The sequence below is a fragment of the Corvus brachyrhynchos genome, unplaced genomic scaffold (genome assembly GCF_000691975.1).
Source record: "Corvus brachyrhynchos isolate BGI_N302 unplaced genomic scaffold, ASM69197v1 scaffold10, whole genome shotgun sequence".
In the NCBI taxonomy this organism is placed as follows: Eukaryota; Metazoa; Chordata; class Aves; order Passeriformes; family Corvidae; genus Corvus; species Corvus brachyrhynchos.
Window position 1 is genome coordinate 3,506,994 of NW_008236180.1, and position 14,001 is coordinate 3,520,994.

At 42.1% G+C, this 14,001-nt stretch overlaps 2 protein-coding genes across 2 annotated transcripts in view; both read left to right on the forward strand.

The window, feature by feature from the left end:
• The window catches only part of SNPH (syntaphilin), a gene marked incomplete at its 3' end in the record, with an annotated part of 29,250 nt that overhangs the window by 4,134 nt on the left and 11,115 nt on the right, over window positions 1-14,001 (forward strand). The gene's annotated exons all lie outside the window — the stretch shown is intronic.
• Window positions 7-12,278, forward strand: RAD21L1 (RAD21 cohesin complex component like 1). Its single transcript, XM_008634297.2, has 13 exons — window positions 7-671; window positions 813-942; window positions 2,431-2,530; window positions 3,496-3,602; window positions 3,979-4,164; window positions 4,803-4,904; window positions 5,889-5,999; window positions 6,992-7,221; window positions 8,070-8,172; window positions 8,880-9,019; window positions 9,708-9,788; window positions 10,346-10,423; window positions 11,185-12,278. Exons 1-13 carry the CDS (start codon window positions 528-530, stop codon window positions 11,374-11,376), a joined length of 1,704 nt encoding a protein of 567 aa, XP_008632519.1. The 5' UTR covers window positions 7-527; the 3' UTR covers window positions 11,377-12,278.

The following is a 14,001-nucleotide window of genomic DNA, read 5'->3' on the forward strand; positions in this document are numbered from 1 at the left end:
GTCCCCTCAGATCCCACTAAATCTCCCTGTCCCCTCAGTGCCCTTAGGTCTTGCTAAATCCTCAGGGCCTGCCTGGATCCCCCTGTCCCCTCAGGCACCACTAAATCCCCTCTGACCCATCCTCTAAGGGTCCCGCCAAATCCCCCCCTGCCCTCTGAGGGTCCCGCTAAATCCTTTCATCCCCTCAGTGCTCTTAGGGTTCTCCCATCCCCTCAGCACCCAGCTGGGTGATCCCAGCCCCTCTGGATCCCACTAAATCCTCACATCCCCTTAATATCTGCCTGGGTCCCCTATCCCCTCTGATCCCAGTAAATCCTCTCATCCCTTTCAGTGCCTCGTTGTGTCCCCCCATCCCCTCAGATCCCACTAAATTCCCCCTTCCCCGTAGCACCCGACTGGTTCCCCCATCCCCTCAGATCCCACTAAATCCCTAGTCCCACCTGGTGCCCCAGGACCCATCTCCTGTTGGAAGGGGAAGAGCTCAGGGAATTTTGTCAGGGCTGCCCTGAGACACTTGGCCAGGCACCATGTTCTACGTCCATTTGCTCATCAACAAGCGGGGGCCACTGGCCAAAATCTGGCTGGCTGCCCACTGGGAGAAGCAGCTCACCAAGGCACACATCTTTGAGTGCAATTTAGAGGCCACCGTACAAAAAATCCTCTCCCCAAAGGTAGGCTGTGGCATGAGGAGGCATCTCCTGGAGAGTCCTGGGGTGGAGGTGTTGGTCTCTCTGTTGCTTCTGTGTAATATCTTAACATTTTTGCTAAAAATACTAAGTCCTGCATAACTTTTTTTTTTTAAATCCTCACAGTTTGCTATAGCTCTGCGAACCTCTGGACACTTACTCCTGGGAGTGGTGCGGATTTACCACAGGAAAGCAAAGTACCTCTTGGCAGACTGCAGTGAAGCTCTGACCAAAATGAAGACAGCCTTTCGCCCAGGTGTACACAAAATTCAGCATTTTTCAATTTGTGTCCTTTACAGCTCTCATTTTAAAAGTTAATTTTTGGATATTTCTGTTAAATACACATTACTGCTCCCAAAGGAAACAGAATGTACTAGTGCCTACTGCTGATATTTAGTCTGGCTTAATTTAGTGTGTTTTCAGGTCTTTGACTCCCTTAACAGGAGCAGTATCTTAAGCGGGCTTATAAGAAGATGCTTGAGTTCAGCCTCCATTGCTAGATAATTAATTTAATTTCTGATGACACCGACAACATGTCTAACAGTGTCAGTGCCAGACCTGACAGCATGTTTTGAGCTCTAGCCATGTTGACAGGGAGAAGGGAGCTGAGATGACTGGATCCTTTTCCAACGGGCTCTGTTTGTCACACTTAGGCAACAAATGGGAGGCACTGTTGTCTAAAACAGCCTAAGAACACCAGTGTCTATTGCCAGTTTTAATGTGCTTTGTGACCTGGTCTGCTTGCAGAATAGGGAATAATTACTCTGCATTATTCTCAAGGATATGATCACAAAATTATAGAATCCACGGAACCATTTAGGCTGGAAAAGCCGTCCAAAACCCAGTCCAACTGTTCACCCAGCACTGCCAAGGCCACCACTAAGCCATGTCCCCAAATACCACATGTCTTTTAAGTCCCTCCAGGGATGGTGACTCCAGCACTACCCTGGGCAGCCTGTGCCAGGGCTTGACAACCCTTTCAGTGAAGAAATTTTCCTTAATATCCAACTGAAATCTGCTGGGCACAACTTGCAGCTATTTTGGAGATAGATCCTGCAGCAATTTGGAGAGCACCACACAGGTCAAGAACACGACAGAACAGTCACCACTGCAGCAACAGAGATGCCAGCTAGATAGAAGGAGGGAGAAAAATCTCAGCAGAAGTGGTAAAATGCTGAAAGAGGTTGTCTGGGGATGCTGTGAAATCTCCATCAGCAGAAATAGTCAAAAGCAATCTGATTTTGAAATTAACCTCGTTCTGAGCAAAAGGTTGGGTTGGATGACCTTCAGAAATCCTTTCTCACCTGAATTTTTCTAGGATTCTCTGATTCCCAAGTAATTGCAGTCTGAGTACATAATTAGTTGATGCTGGAGAACAGTGTTATGGAGACAGAGCAGAGGAAAGGAAAACACAATGATTCATTTGCAGTGCTGTGAAAGACTCTGGGCTAAACGTCAGCTGTGAGAATCTTCCAGGGACTTAAAGCAGCTGTTCACCAACACAAGTACTTGCATATTTCAGGTCCTGTTGTAGCAGACTCTTTTGTACCTGTTTGTAAAAAATAGATCTTCTTAAGGACATGGCAACTGAAATTCTGCTTTTGAGTGCCTAAGCTTTACCTTTCTGTGATTTAGAATGGCAGCAGCCCCTCCTGACAGGTTTATAGGCTTATTATTCCTCCTTGGGAGAACACTACTTTTATTTTATTGATACTTATTTTGTTATGTTGTCTGTTTATTTCAGGGCTTCTTGACCTTCCGGAAGAGAACTTTGAGGCTGCTTATCAGTCCATTACATTACCTGAAGAATTTCATGATTTTGAAGCACCACTACCAGATGTAAAGTAAGTGCTTCCCTAGTTTTTATTCACTCTTCTAGTATTTTCCGAAGTAAAAGCTATACTTGCTGTTATCTGATCGAGACTCAGGTTGGGTTGTTTCCATTTAATAACTGAATTCTCCTAAATTCTGAGCTTTGCAAGGCTACAGCCACAGGCGTTGTGGCTTTGGTAGTTTTTCTCTGTCCTTTAATCAACAGACCGTCACAATGAAATAATGTCTTGAACTTAGACTTCAGGATTTTAAATTGTCTGAGTGAAGGATGCAAACAGCTTTCTGAACCTCAAGAGAAGAGATAAAAATTAGTATTAATCCTGAAAGATGCGGCCAGTAACCACACAGTGTTGTACTGTTCCACTGGGTAACTTCGTTTTGTTTCTGCTCCACTGCTCTCCAGGGCTGGGGTGTTTTATCAGCAATAGTCAGCCTGGCTCCTGAGAAAAAGCCAGCATATTTCTTAGACTTTTCTGACACAAATCAGCATTAATGTAGAAAACTGATGAAAAGCAGGAGGCCAAGTCATGTTTCTGATTGCTCTGATGCCCCAAAGGTCCAGGACAAGAGATTTCCACCGAGGGTTGCTCTGTACCTCCTCATAACTATGCTTTGATGGGATCAGTAAGGGTTTATTATTTTGGAAGTACAGCTGCAATATAATACACTTTATTCAAGTGCCTCAGTGTGCTGATTCTGTAAAGGTGCCTTTTCTTCCTGCCCAAAGAGTTGTGTCATTTGGTTGAAAAGATGTTTCACCAATCAATTGTCTTCTGACAAGGGCCTGGTAGATACCAGGGCTTGGATGGGAACAGAATCATGTAAGCCCAAGTTTACTGGCAAAAGAGTGGAAAAATATGGGGGCTTGTGATAAAATGCCAGGATTGAAGGCTGCATAGAAACAAGCTTTCACGTTTCAGCTGAATGCTCAATGATTTTCAGTTCACCCCATATTATTATAATATTTTTTCATCAGGGCCATTGATGTTGCTGAACATTTTACCTTGAATCAGAGCAGAGCTGAAGAAATCACACTTACAGAGAATTATGAAAGCAGTATACTTCTCTGTGATAGAAACTTTGGTGAGAGAAGTTGAGAAATTTGGAATAGTTCATAAGGGGAAATGTGTTTTATGTGAAACTTTTATGTGAGCCCTTTCCACATGTGAAAAAGCTGTGATTAATTGTGCATTTGTTTCATGCTTTTGCTGATTGGCCTATCATGCTGTCTTAGGTTTAAAATTTTGTGTGAGCAATATAATTTAGTGTCAGAGACTGAGAACCAAACCAAAAATTTCCTACTTTTACTAAATTAGATAACATTGTTTATTGTTTCTTCCATTTGAGGCATGGGATGTCTTGCAATCTTTTAAAAATTGCTTGAAAAATTAGGAAATTAATAAATCTGCGTTTCCAAAACTCACACAGATGAGGGATCAGGAATTGTGTGTTCCCTCAGATGAAGAAGCAGATGCACTGAGGAGACAGAACTTCTTTGAGGGCAGTGTCCTGATGAGCAGTAACAGCCTGGTGGCTGATCCCAATTCAGCCAGCACCAGCGGAGACAAATCTGTGCTGCACGGAGACGTTTACTGCTTCCAGGATGACCATTTTGGGGATGAGGATGATGCTGCAGATATGATTGGTAGGGTTTGCCACAGGCAAACAGAATCAGTTCCTTCCCAAATATTTTTATTCTTCCAGGAAAACAGTCAAGACAGTACCAAAGTGATTGCTTTCAAACATAAATGCTATTTTATTTCTTGTTTTCATATTTCATTTTTTTTCTACTTGTCACTAAATCTATGATCACTTAGACACTGCCAAGTGAAATTGGTTTAAAGGCTGTATTTCATAATTTTAGAATTAAGGGCATTAAAATTATGCTTAATGTTTAACAATTTCATTTCTATTTTTAAAGGTGAAACAGTGCAGCATTTTTATCCTTACTGTTGTAATAACAAAGGCAGCCAAATAGCTTCTACATCGTTATGGCTTAGAGTATTTATGAAAACCTTACAGATTTATACATTTTAACACTATCAAGGCCATAATTTTCAAAAAAAAAAAAAAAAAAAAAAGAAAAGGTGGAAATCTCAAACTTGGGACTAATCCCCTCCTTTTTGTGCTGTTGCAGACAGCCGTACCACTGACGGCCATCTGCGGAAGCTGAGCTTGCTCTTTCTTTGCAGAGTATTAACCTTGAGTAACATTAGGCTGTATCAGGCTATTTCATGACTACTAAGGCTTAGAATGATTAAAATTATGTGTTTTGTATTTAAGAAATCCTGTTGAGGGATGAGGAAAATGTCCTAGATAAAGACATTCTTGATGTGGAGGAAGCACGTCCTTTGTCACAAGATCTGCCAGAGAACAGCACAGCCAGTGAGTTTGCAGTGTCTGCTCCATCTCACATAAGCCCCCTGTTCCCTCTGTTCCTGTGTTAATGCCTAATGTCACTCACATTCAGCTTTTTGTAGTATCCTGTGCCTTTTTCCTTTCTTCATTTATTTTGCTTTTTTTTCTAAACTGCTTCATCCACCATTTTCAGATAATTTTTTTGATATAGGGATTCCAAATTTGTAACCTAACATTGCTTAGAAACACCTTCATGTGACATCCTGTTGGATATGCTGTTGGTCCACCCTGCTGCTCACAGTGTGATGTCCCTTTTGAGGGGGAAAGAAACCCAAATAAGGCTGTCCTGTAACTGTGAACTTTCCCAGCGAGAGCTTAAAAGGTCTCTTCCAACAGAAACAATCCTGTGCTTCTATTTCTGGTTTCATACTTCTGCGACAAATGACACTTAAGTAGCTCATAAAGATGGTGTTAATCTTCTTTTGGTTTGATGTTCATGAAAGCAATTAAGCTTTGATAACTGTTTCTGAGAATTTTTTGCTATCTTAAATCCTTACTCCCCCATCACAGTGTTAGTTTAAAACAGAGATTTCTGGAGCAGCTTTAAAGGGGTAGAGTGGCTCTTGCCTCTCCTTGTGCTATTGCTGGTGCTACCTGTTCCTTTTCTGTTCACAGAAATGTCCACACTGCATGCACTTGCCTGGAACTGGAAACAGACAGGGATTAAAACTAAACACCTTTCCCCCTGAACACTTTCTGTTGTGTGGGTTTTTCTCCAGATCAGTTCTTTGGTCTCTACTATGGCCTGGGTCATTCTGGGATCAGTGAAGGGAAGTGTGCAGGGCAGAGTATGAGCAGGAACTGGTGAACGTAATTGAGATTTTAAACAAAACCACAGTTTCCTATTTCTCACCATTTTTGTCTGGTATCATTCTCTGCTATGTGATTGAGAAATTAGTCCATATTGTAATTTTTTTTTTAATTTGGGTTATTTGCTGGGTTTTCTTGCAGTTGAGTCCAACTGCGCCGACACCACCGTTAAGGACGTAGATCACACAATGAGTGAGACAATCCTTTTGTTCAAAGAAGAAGGATTTGTGCTTGAGCCAGTTGATGATACAGGTCAGAAGCTGATCAGTTTCTCGCTGAATGTTTGCATTAACTATGTTTGGTTTTCTTCTTAGTAGTGAAAACACTTGCAAAATAGATTATTCCCACCTTAGATTTCATCTGCTCCTGCTGTCAGAGTTCCATTTTATGGTAAATATTATACAAATCCAGTGTCAGGTTATTTATCTCAGCTGCCCAAATCTCTGCTTGTAGTTTCTTCCATGTACCAAGTCAAGTTTTGTTGCTCTTCAGCTCTGGTAGCATTTTAAGCCTGGCCTCAGGGGTGGTACTGAAGATTCACTTGAATAACTTTAATAGCCAGTGACACATCAGTGATTTTTGTATTTAAAATAACAATCTTAAAACTTTCAAGCCTTTGGAAAACATTGGTTTGTGAACTTTTAACAAGATCCAAGGTGCAGAGTATTACATTTCCTCTGTGTCTAAATGTCCCCTATCACGTTGGTGGCTGTTTATGAATAAACAAGCTTATGTTGACAGCAGCATTTACAATATTGGAATTTTCCGTCCTGCCCAAAAACTATCCAGGAAGTTATGGCTATATAACCAATCTGTGTCTTTCTTTTGTGTTTACATCTTGATTAAATTGCTAACGGATTAAACTGACAAATACAGATATTAATTATGAGGTAATGAGTGCATCAGAAGTTCCTGGAGCACTTCCTGATGGATTAAAGACAGCTTATTCAGTCTTGTTGCTCTATCATGTGTTCTCATTAAGTTCTCCTGTTCCTGTTTTCTTTATTACAATAGTCACTTGTCTTCCACAATTAAATACATGGGTATTTCCTGTACAAGAGTACAAAGAGTGAAAACTTTACGGAAACTTTTGAAGGAATGGCCTGTGGACTTGTACTTTGATTTTCAAGTCTGAGTGGTGTTTGGAAGGTCGGCAGCCAGCTTGATTCACAGGGCTTTTTTTTGTGTGCTTAATGTGCTAGGAATAGACCTTAAGACTTGTTATTAATACTTGCTTTATGTAGCTGTCACCCCAAGGAAAAAAAAACAAAGAAAGAGGAAGTTGCTGGTGGATGTAGAGAAGGAGCTCAGCTGCAACACCATTTACAAGCAGCTCACCAACTGCACGGACCTCCTGGCCACGCTGGACCTCGCTCCCCCAACCAAGAAAACGATGATGTGGAAGGAGTTGGGAGGTGTGGATATACTCCTGTCCCATGCATCACAGCCCATGGGTCACACTGAGCTGCAAAAGGTAAAGACCAGTTCCTTGTGGAGTCTGTGCCACTGTGTAGGTTCCGGGATTGTTGCAGAGCTGGGATCTGACTGAGAGAGGTTTTGCAGACTCAGTTTGATCTAAACTTGGCGCTGGCTGCAGGTGTGCGCTGAGCATTGCTCTGCGGTACAGGTCAGCTGGACGCCTCATGGTTTGCACACTCACCACTAATTGCTTCAACCTCTGTGGGGTCACAGCCTTAACCTCCTGCACTTCCACAAGTGAAACACTACAAAAGGAACATGAGAGCTGATAATTCATTTCACACACTGGCACCTGACTGATCTTATACTGAGACACAACTTTTTACATTTCTGCCCATTTCTTTTGTACTTTCTCCTTTGTTTTATTGTTTTCTGGTTTGTTTCCGCTTTGTAATCAATTTGGGACATCTTTTGTTTATATTTACTTTAAAGGTACATTAGGCATATTATTATTAGAATATTGCTAATGGATTTGGAAGGGTTCACTGCAGCAGCTCAGCTTCACCACTTAGAGTCCAGCTGCAGAATTACAACTTGCTCTTTAAGAGGATGAAAACTGCAGATGTTTCTTTCTTTCATCCTTCCTCACTGGCTGGCTTCATGAAAAATGATCCAAGCTGCTCCTAAGATGTTTTTTTGATAGAATTCATGTTGGAGATGCCGAAGGCTATTACTTAAAAACAAAAAAAAAATTGCAGATTTTCAGAGTGACCTAATTAAAATACTGAAATTCTGGGTTGCAGTCATTAATATACAGCTCATATTCATATCTTTGTGTTGATGTTTGCAAATAATCTGACAAGATATTCTGAAAGCAAACACAGAAAAAATAATTATTTTCAGTTGTTTGAAAAATGCTTCAAGAGTGACAGATGTAAGATGAGAGCAAATGGAATACAGAGGATGTCTGAAATGAAAGAAATTAGAAAAGAGCAAGATACTACAGGTAATATTTTAATTCTGTTGTGCAGAATTAGCTGTTAGAAAGTATTTTCTATTCTACATAATGTTTGAGAGACACATGCATGGTGTTTGTGTGCAGTATTCTACAAATTACTACTTTGCTGTTCTTTTGTTTCTTAGAAATTAAATTAAATCCAAGGCTTTTCTGCCTTGTGGCATAAGGAGATATTTTTGGTTTCACCTTTGGTTTCTCTAATTGTCTCTGAAACTGCAGATTTGGGTAGTGTTGTTTGTGGCATTTTTTTAATACAATTTTTTAAAAAAGCTTCCCACTTATTCTAAGCTTAATGAAACTGCTCTCCAAATTTCCAAATTAATGTAAATAGTTCTATCTGGAAGATGCGTTTTGGTTAATATCAGGCAAGAAGAAATGTTCCATTTTAGATCTTCTGAGAAGGATGTATCCACTTTCACTCTTTTGCTCTGCTGGGAACCTAACCTGCCTCAGAAATTAATTAACAAACCTCCTGTGAGTCCATAAAGGTCAACTTTCAGAAAAGGAAAACCTCCCTTGGAAGGTTCTTCTTCCATGCTCCTGTTGGGAATGATGTTTCTTCAGTATTTCCTCACTCTGGCTCTTTCTCTCAAAGACTGTGAGCTTGGGTGTGATTTTTGGGTTTCAGTGGGGTTTTTTTAAGGACAGTGATTCACAATAATTACCTCTTCAACCTTGGTTTTCTATTAATACAGAGATGCTACCAGTAGAAGAGCCAAGTTACCTGAAGGAGCCAGCTCATTCTGAGACTGAGAGAAAAATTAGAAATGATTCCTTTATGTTGACATCACAGAATGACAGAAATGAAACCAATGAGAACTGTGGTGAAATTATAGTGAGCAGTTTTCCTCAGTTTTAGAGACCTAAGTGTGTCTATTGGTGCCACTTTTTGCTAAGGTTCCATTTAAAACATATTAAGAAATTACTAATGTTTGGAAAGGATGCTAAAACCAGTTAAGAAAGCATTAAGTAGCTTGTGTGATGCAAGTTTATTTATAATTACTTGGTAAACTCTCACAATCAATGAATGAATGATGAATTAAAATGTCTATTAATCAGTATAGATTACAATCTAATCACTAAGTATAAATGAGAGCTTAATATTAAATATGAAATATTGTACCGAAGAGATAAATATAATCTTTATATAGGATAAAACTTAGATTTTGCGTCTCATATTGAGGAAGTACTTAAGCAATAACAAATTACCTATCTCTTCCATCTTCACTTATGCTGAAGGGCATTCTTTAGAGAATATGAGGATCATTAATGTTGAAAAGTGAGAAAATTGGACCTAATGGCAGTGGAAAATGTGTGCTCTGTGAATAGGTGTAGATTCAGCTGTAGGATAAATCCTACAGCAAGGTCCTTCCCTGTATCAGGAAGGACACGGTGGAAATAGCAGCTATTAACTCATTTTGGAAAACTTCATTACAATAAATTCTTTGAACAGAACTGTGTAAAGAGAATTGCAATGTGTGCATAAATGGTCAGCCTAGTGATTGTCTTTTTCATGCTCACAGGAGGATGGAGCAGCTTTCTCTGAGAGCTCAAAAAATTCCCTGGGTCAAGAAGCTGAAGCACAGCAGGTGGAGGTGCCAAAGGTGTGTGTCCTAAGCTGATGGCCCTGGATTTTTTCAGAAGAGAACCCTGTTTCTTAAAAACAAACAAACAAACATCTCATAATGATCTTACAGTGAGTTTTGCTTCCTGTGAGAACGAAACCATTTCCAGACCTGCTGGCTCTGATGCTCAGACACTCTGAAACCAGGGCAGTCAGCTGCAGACTTCAGAGGTTAAGCCCAAAATCCCAAGCCAAATATTTGAACATCTCTTTAAGCCCCTGCCCAGTACAAATCCTGTCAGAATGCCAGTCCTGCAGAGCAGTACCTGGCTGTGGAGCTGCCTCACTGGGACTATGTCCATGGCCTGTTGCACCTGAGCTGCCACTGTAGCAGAAAGCACATGGTACCATTCTTTCCTCTGTTTCACAAAACCTTGTGTGAGCACAGAGGTGTCAGAGGCACCAGATTCCCTGAGTTTGGCCATCCAGATGCCCAGCTCCGGCTGGATTTTCAGTCAGGCTGGAACTCCTGTTCTTTTTCTCATGGTGTGTGCCTTTTACACACCCTGACTAACCTTCTGTTTACTTCCTCTCAAGGAGCAAACAAGGACCAGGAAAGACAGTGAAGAAATAAGATGGGGCAAAAGAACTCTTCGGCTACAAAAAACTTTACAGGTACCAGTGCTGGATTTTGTTATTAGATACCAAAAGCTGGTGTTGATTTCAGCTGGATCATATCAGAAAAGGTCTTCCTTCTACTGTCCATTGTGTCTCTGCCTTTCACTTGCAGCATGTGGTTTTTTTAATATTTCTGTGGAAAATCAGGATTCTGCGTGCTTGATGTGTGGTGTTCCTTTCCACAGCTGCTGGAATCACTAGAATTTTCTGAATGCTCTTTTTTTTGAACGTATTTCAAAGGTTCAGTCCAAATAATAAATAATTATTTACACCTGAGTATAGGCTTTAAAAAACAAGAGATAACTCTGAAACCAAAGAATTGCTCAAGGGTATTTATTTTTCCTAATCACAAGACATGATGTGGGATTTGGTGGAATTGTAGATTTTAGTAACACATGTAGGTACCAACACTATTATGGCATTAAAATGTTAAGAGCCACTTCTATAAACACAGATGGAAGATACCCAGAGAGGTTGTGGACTCCCCACCCCTGGAAGCGTTCAAGGCCAGGCTGGATGGGGCTTGGACCTTCAACCTTTTCTAGTTGAAAGTGTCCAGGGTGGGGGAATGAGATGGTCTTTAAGGTCCCTTGAGCCCAAACCAGCGTGTGCCGCTATGATTCTATGGAGATTGGATCCTATCTGAGGCATTCAGGCAGAGATATTCCCTCTATGCAGTGCTTTCTGTTTGGATTCCATGGGCTCCAGTGTTACCAGTGGGGAAGCTGACCTGACTGATTTCTCATTTCCTCTTGCAGCAGTTGAAGAGATCAGGTGTGTATTCCTTCAGTTTTCGGGAGCTCTGCCGGAAAAACAACCGGAAAGAAGCTGCAGCCACATTTTACATCTTTCTGGTGCTGAAGAAGCAGCTGGTCCTTGAGCTGAGGCAGCATGAGCCCTTCGCTGACCTCACAGCCACTGCTGGGCTCATGTTTGACAAGATCAGATAAACTGATCAAAGCTTAGGTTGCATTTTCCAGCAAATAGTTTTCCTGGAAAAAGATGAAATGTCTTGTCAAACTGTGGGAGCTGAGCAGAGCTCCCCATCCTTTATACCACCCAGTAATGGCTTGCACAGGGGTCCTGCCCTAGGTGATGACTACAGGGCTTATTATTGATATTTATAGTTACATGATGAGTTATATGATAGTTATATAATATGTTAATAAAATACCACTAAAATATATATTCTGCATAAGAGATTTGCACTGTGAAGGATTTTATGAAAGTCCTTAAAGGAATTTTATAAAAGTCCTTGAAAGGCTTTTATTAAAAAGTCCTTCAAAACCTTTCTCAGAGACTACCTTTGGAACTTAAATTATTTTTGACAAGGCTTGTGTCTGTTAATTCTCTAATACCATCAGTAAGAGTCATCTGTTAACTCTCTGTAGCAAAAAAATTTAGACTATTTAAAATTATTCCTGTCAAAGAATGTTCAGTATTTCATATTTTAAGATCTAGCAGGGTGCTGTCTCCAGTGTTGCTTTTGCATGTTCAGGCAGGCAGAGGTTACACTGGTCTTAGAAGAGTCCAGAAGCTGCAGCAAGAAATTCGATTTCCTAGAAATTCTGCAATTTCAGATTTCACAGAGCTTTTTAACTTATTAACACCTTTATTCATGTGTAGACCTATTTAAAAAATGGATGTTAACTGAAATATTATTAAGTCATTGCATTTTTATCTAATTTTGGATAAACTTTATCCCTTTTACTGTCATTTTCTGAAGCTCTTGGTTTCCAGCTGCCTACCACCTGTGCCACAGGGATGGTTGTGCTCCATTCAGCTGCTTTGGTGCTGTGGGGACATCACTGTCCCTTCATGTGGAATCAATAAAAATCAGATGTTTCCTTTGCTTGTTGGTGTTTCTTCTGAAGGATCAAATCCTGTGGGTTCATCTCAGGGTCAGGGACTTGGTGATTTTACTTGAAATTGGAAAGGATGGGTGATATTGTCACCTGACTTTCAGGTGTTCACTCACCTCAGTGACACCCCCGTTTCTCTGGGCCCACTAATGTGTGTGGTTCCTGTCCCACAGGGTTCAGGGAGGTTTGGGTTTGAGGGTCTCTCTAAGGGAGTAAGAAGGCTTTAAAAGAGGTGAAAACCCAGTGTGGGGCAGGGGGATGTCATGGGGTGGCCACTGGCTGTGGGGGTGTTCCAGCTGAGTGTCCTTTCTGAACAAGAATATTTGATGAAATAAGTAATGGGCCTTTGCTGCTGCTCTCTGAGGGGTTCCTTTTCTGCGTGTAAGGAAGGGAAGAGGGTCCCTGTATGGTAAAAACCTCTCATTTTTCTGCAAAAGAAATGCTGGTTTTCAGTGGGAACAGGAGCACAGCTCAGGCCAAAACTGGAGCCATCTTTTCCTTGTGGCAGGCCTGGCACTTCCAAAGCCGGGTGCTGACCTGAGAAAAGGGTTTGGGTTTGGTGAAAACCTCTCCCTCTCTCCCTGCAGCAGGCCCAATCTCCCTGGAGCAGTGCTCCCACTCTTCAGGTCAGAGTATCCTGGGAGACCAAGCACTGCAGACTGCAGAGGGAAGGAGAAACCATTTTTGTTTCCCAAAAGCCATCAGGAATGACTCTGCATCTCACAGCAGAGCTGCTGCCTGTGCCACATGGTCAGAGCTGCTCCAGTGGCAGCAGATGTGATAACTCATTAATTTTCCTTTCAAGGAGAGAGGCTGTGCATTGGATTCACCGGGAAAGAGGGAAACAAAAGGCAGCTGGAGGCAGGCAGGAATAAATGGGAGGCAGGAGATATATATATATACACACTGAAAACAGTCTGTGTGTTAGGATAAATGAGGTACAAATCATGCAGGAAATAGTGCTGGAAGAAAGACTGGCATGTATTTACCAAACAGGTTTGTCAGAACTCTGGAATAAGCCTGGGGGCATGACAAAGGGAGCTGGGAATGTCTGGGAAGCAGGATGGGCCTCGGGTCCAGACCCAAACCAGGAGCAGGTTCTGCTCGGACTGTGAATATTTCCCACATGAACATTTCCCTCTGTAAGTCTGTATGTGGATCCACACACGCTGGATGTTCAGTGGGTGTTTGTAACACATGCACATGTGCATCTCTCACGCTCCTGGTCCCCACGGGGGTGTCCGCAGCCGACCTTGGGTGCTCCTGGCCGCGGGCACCAGAGCAGAGCTGGAGCCAGTGCCCTGCTACCCCCCGCAAAGGCTGCAGGACGTGGCGTGGAGGCTCCCGAGATGTTTCCTCAGCAAATAATTTGGGAAGGTTGATCTGGACAGTTACAGCAGGAAGCGTATGGGAAGTGCCATGAGTAACCGGGCTGTGCTGGAGGACGGGACGCGCCGTGCCGTGCCGTGCCGTGCCAGCCTTCAGCCTCATGTCCCAAACCTCCCGGACCCCAGTCACAGCCCGGGACAGCTGCTCGGGGTGGCTGTTGCTGCTTCTCCACCCCAGCCCCGGCGATTAGGGCTGAGCCAGAGGGACTGAAATGGGGCACAGAATTCCGGTTATTTAATGATTTTACTTTATGAAAGTGCGTCACTAATTAGAGGCAGGGATCTCCTCACTGCTGGACTGCTTAAGATGAAAATTAAGACGCTG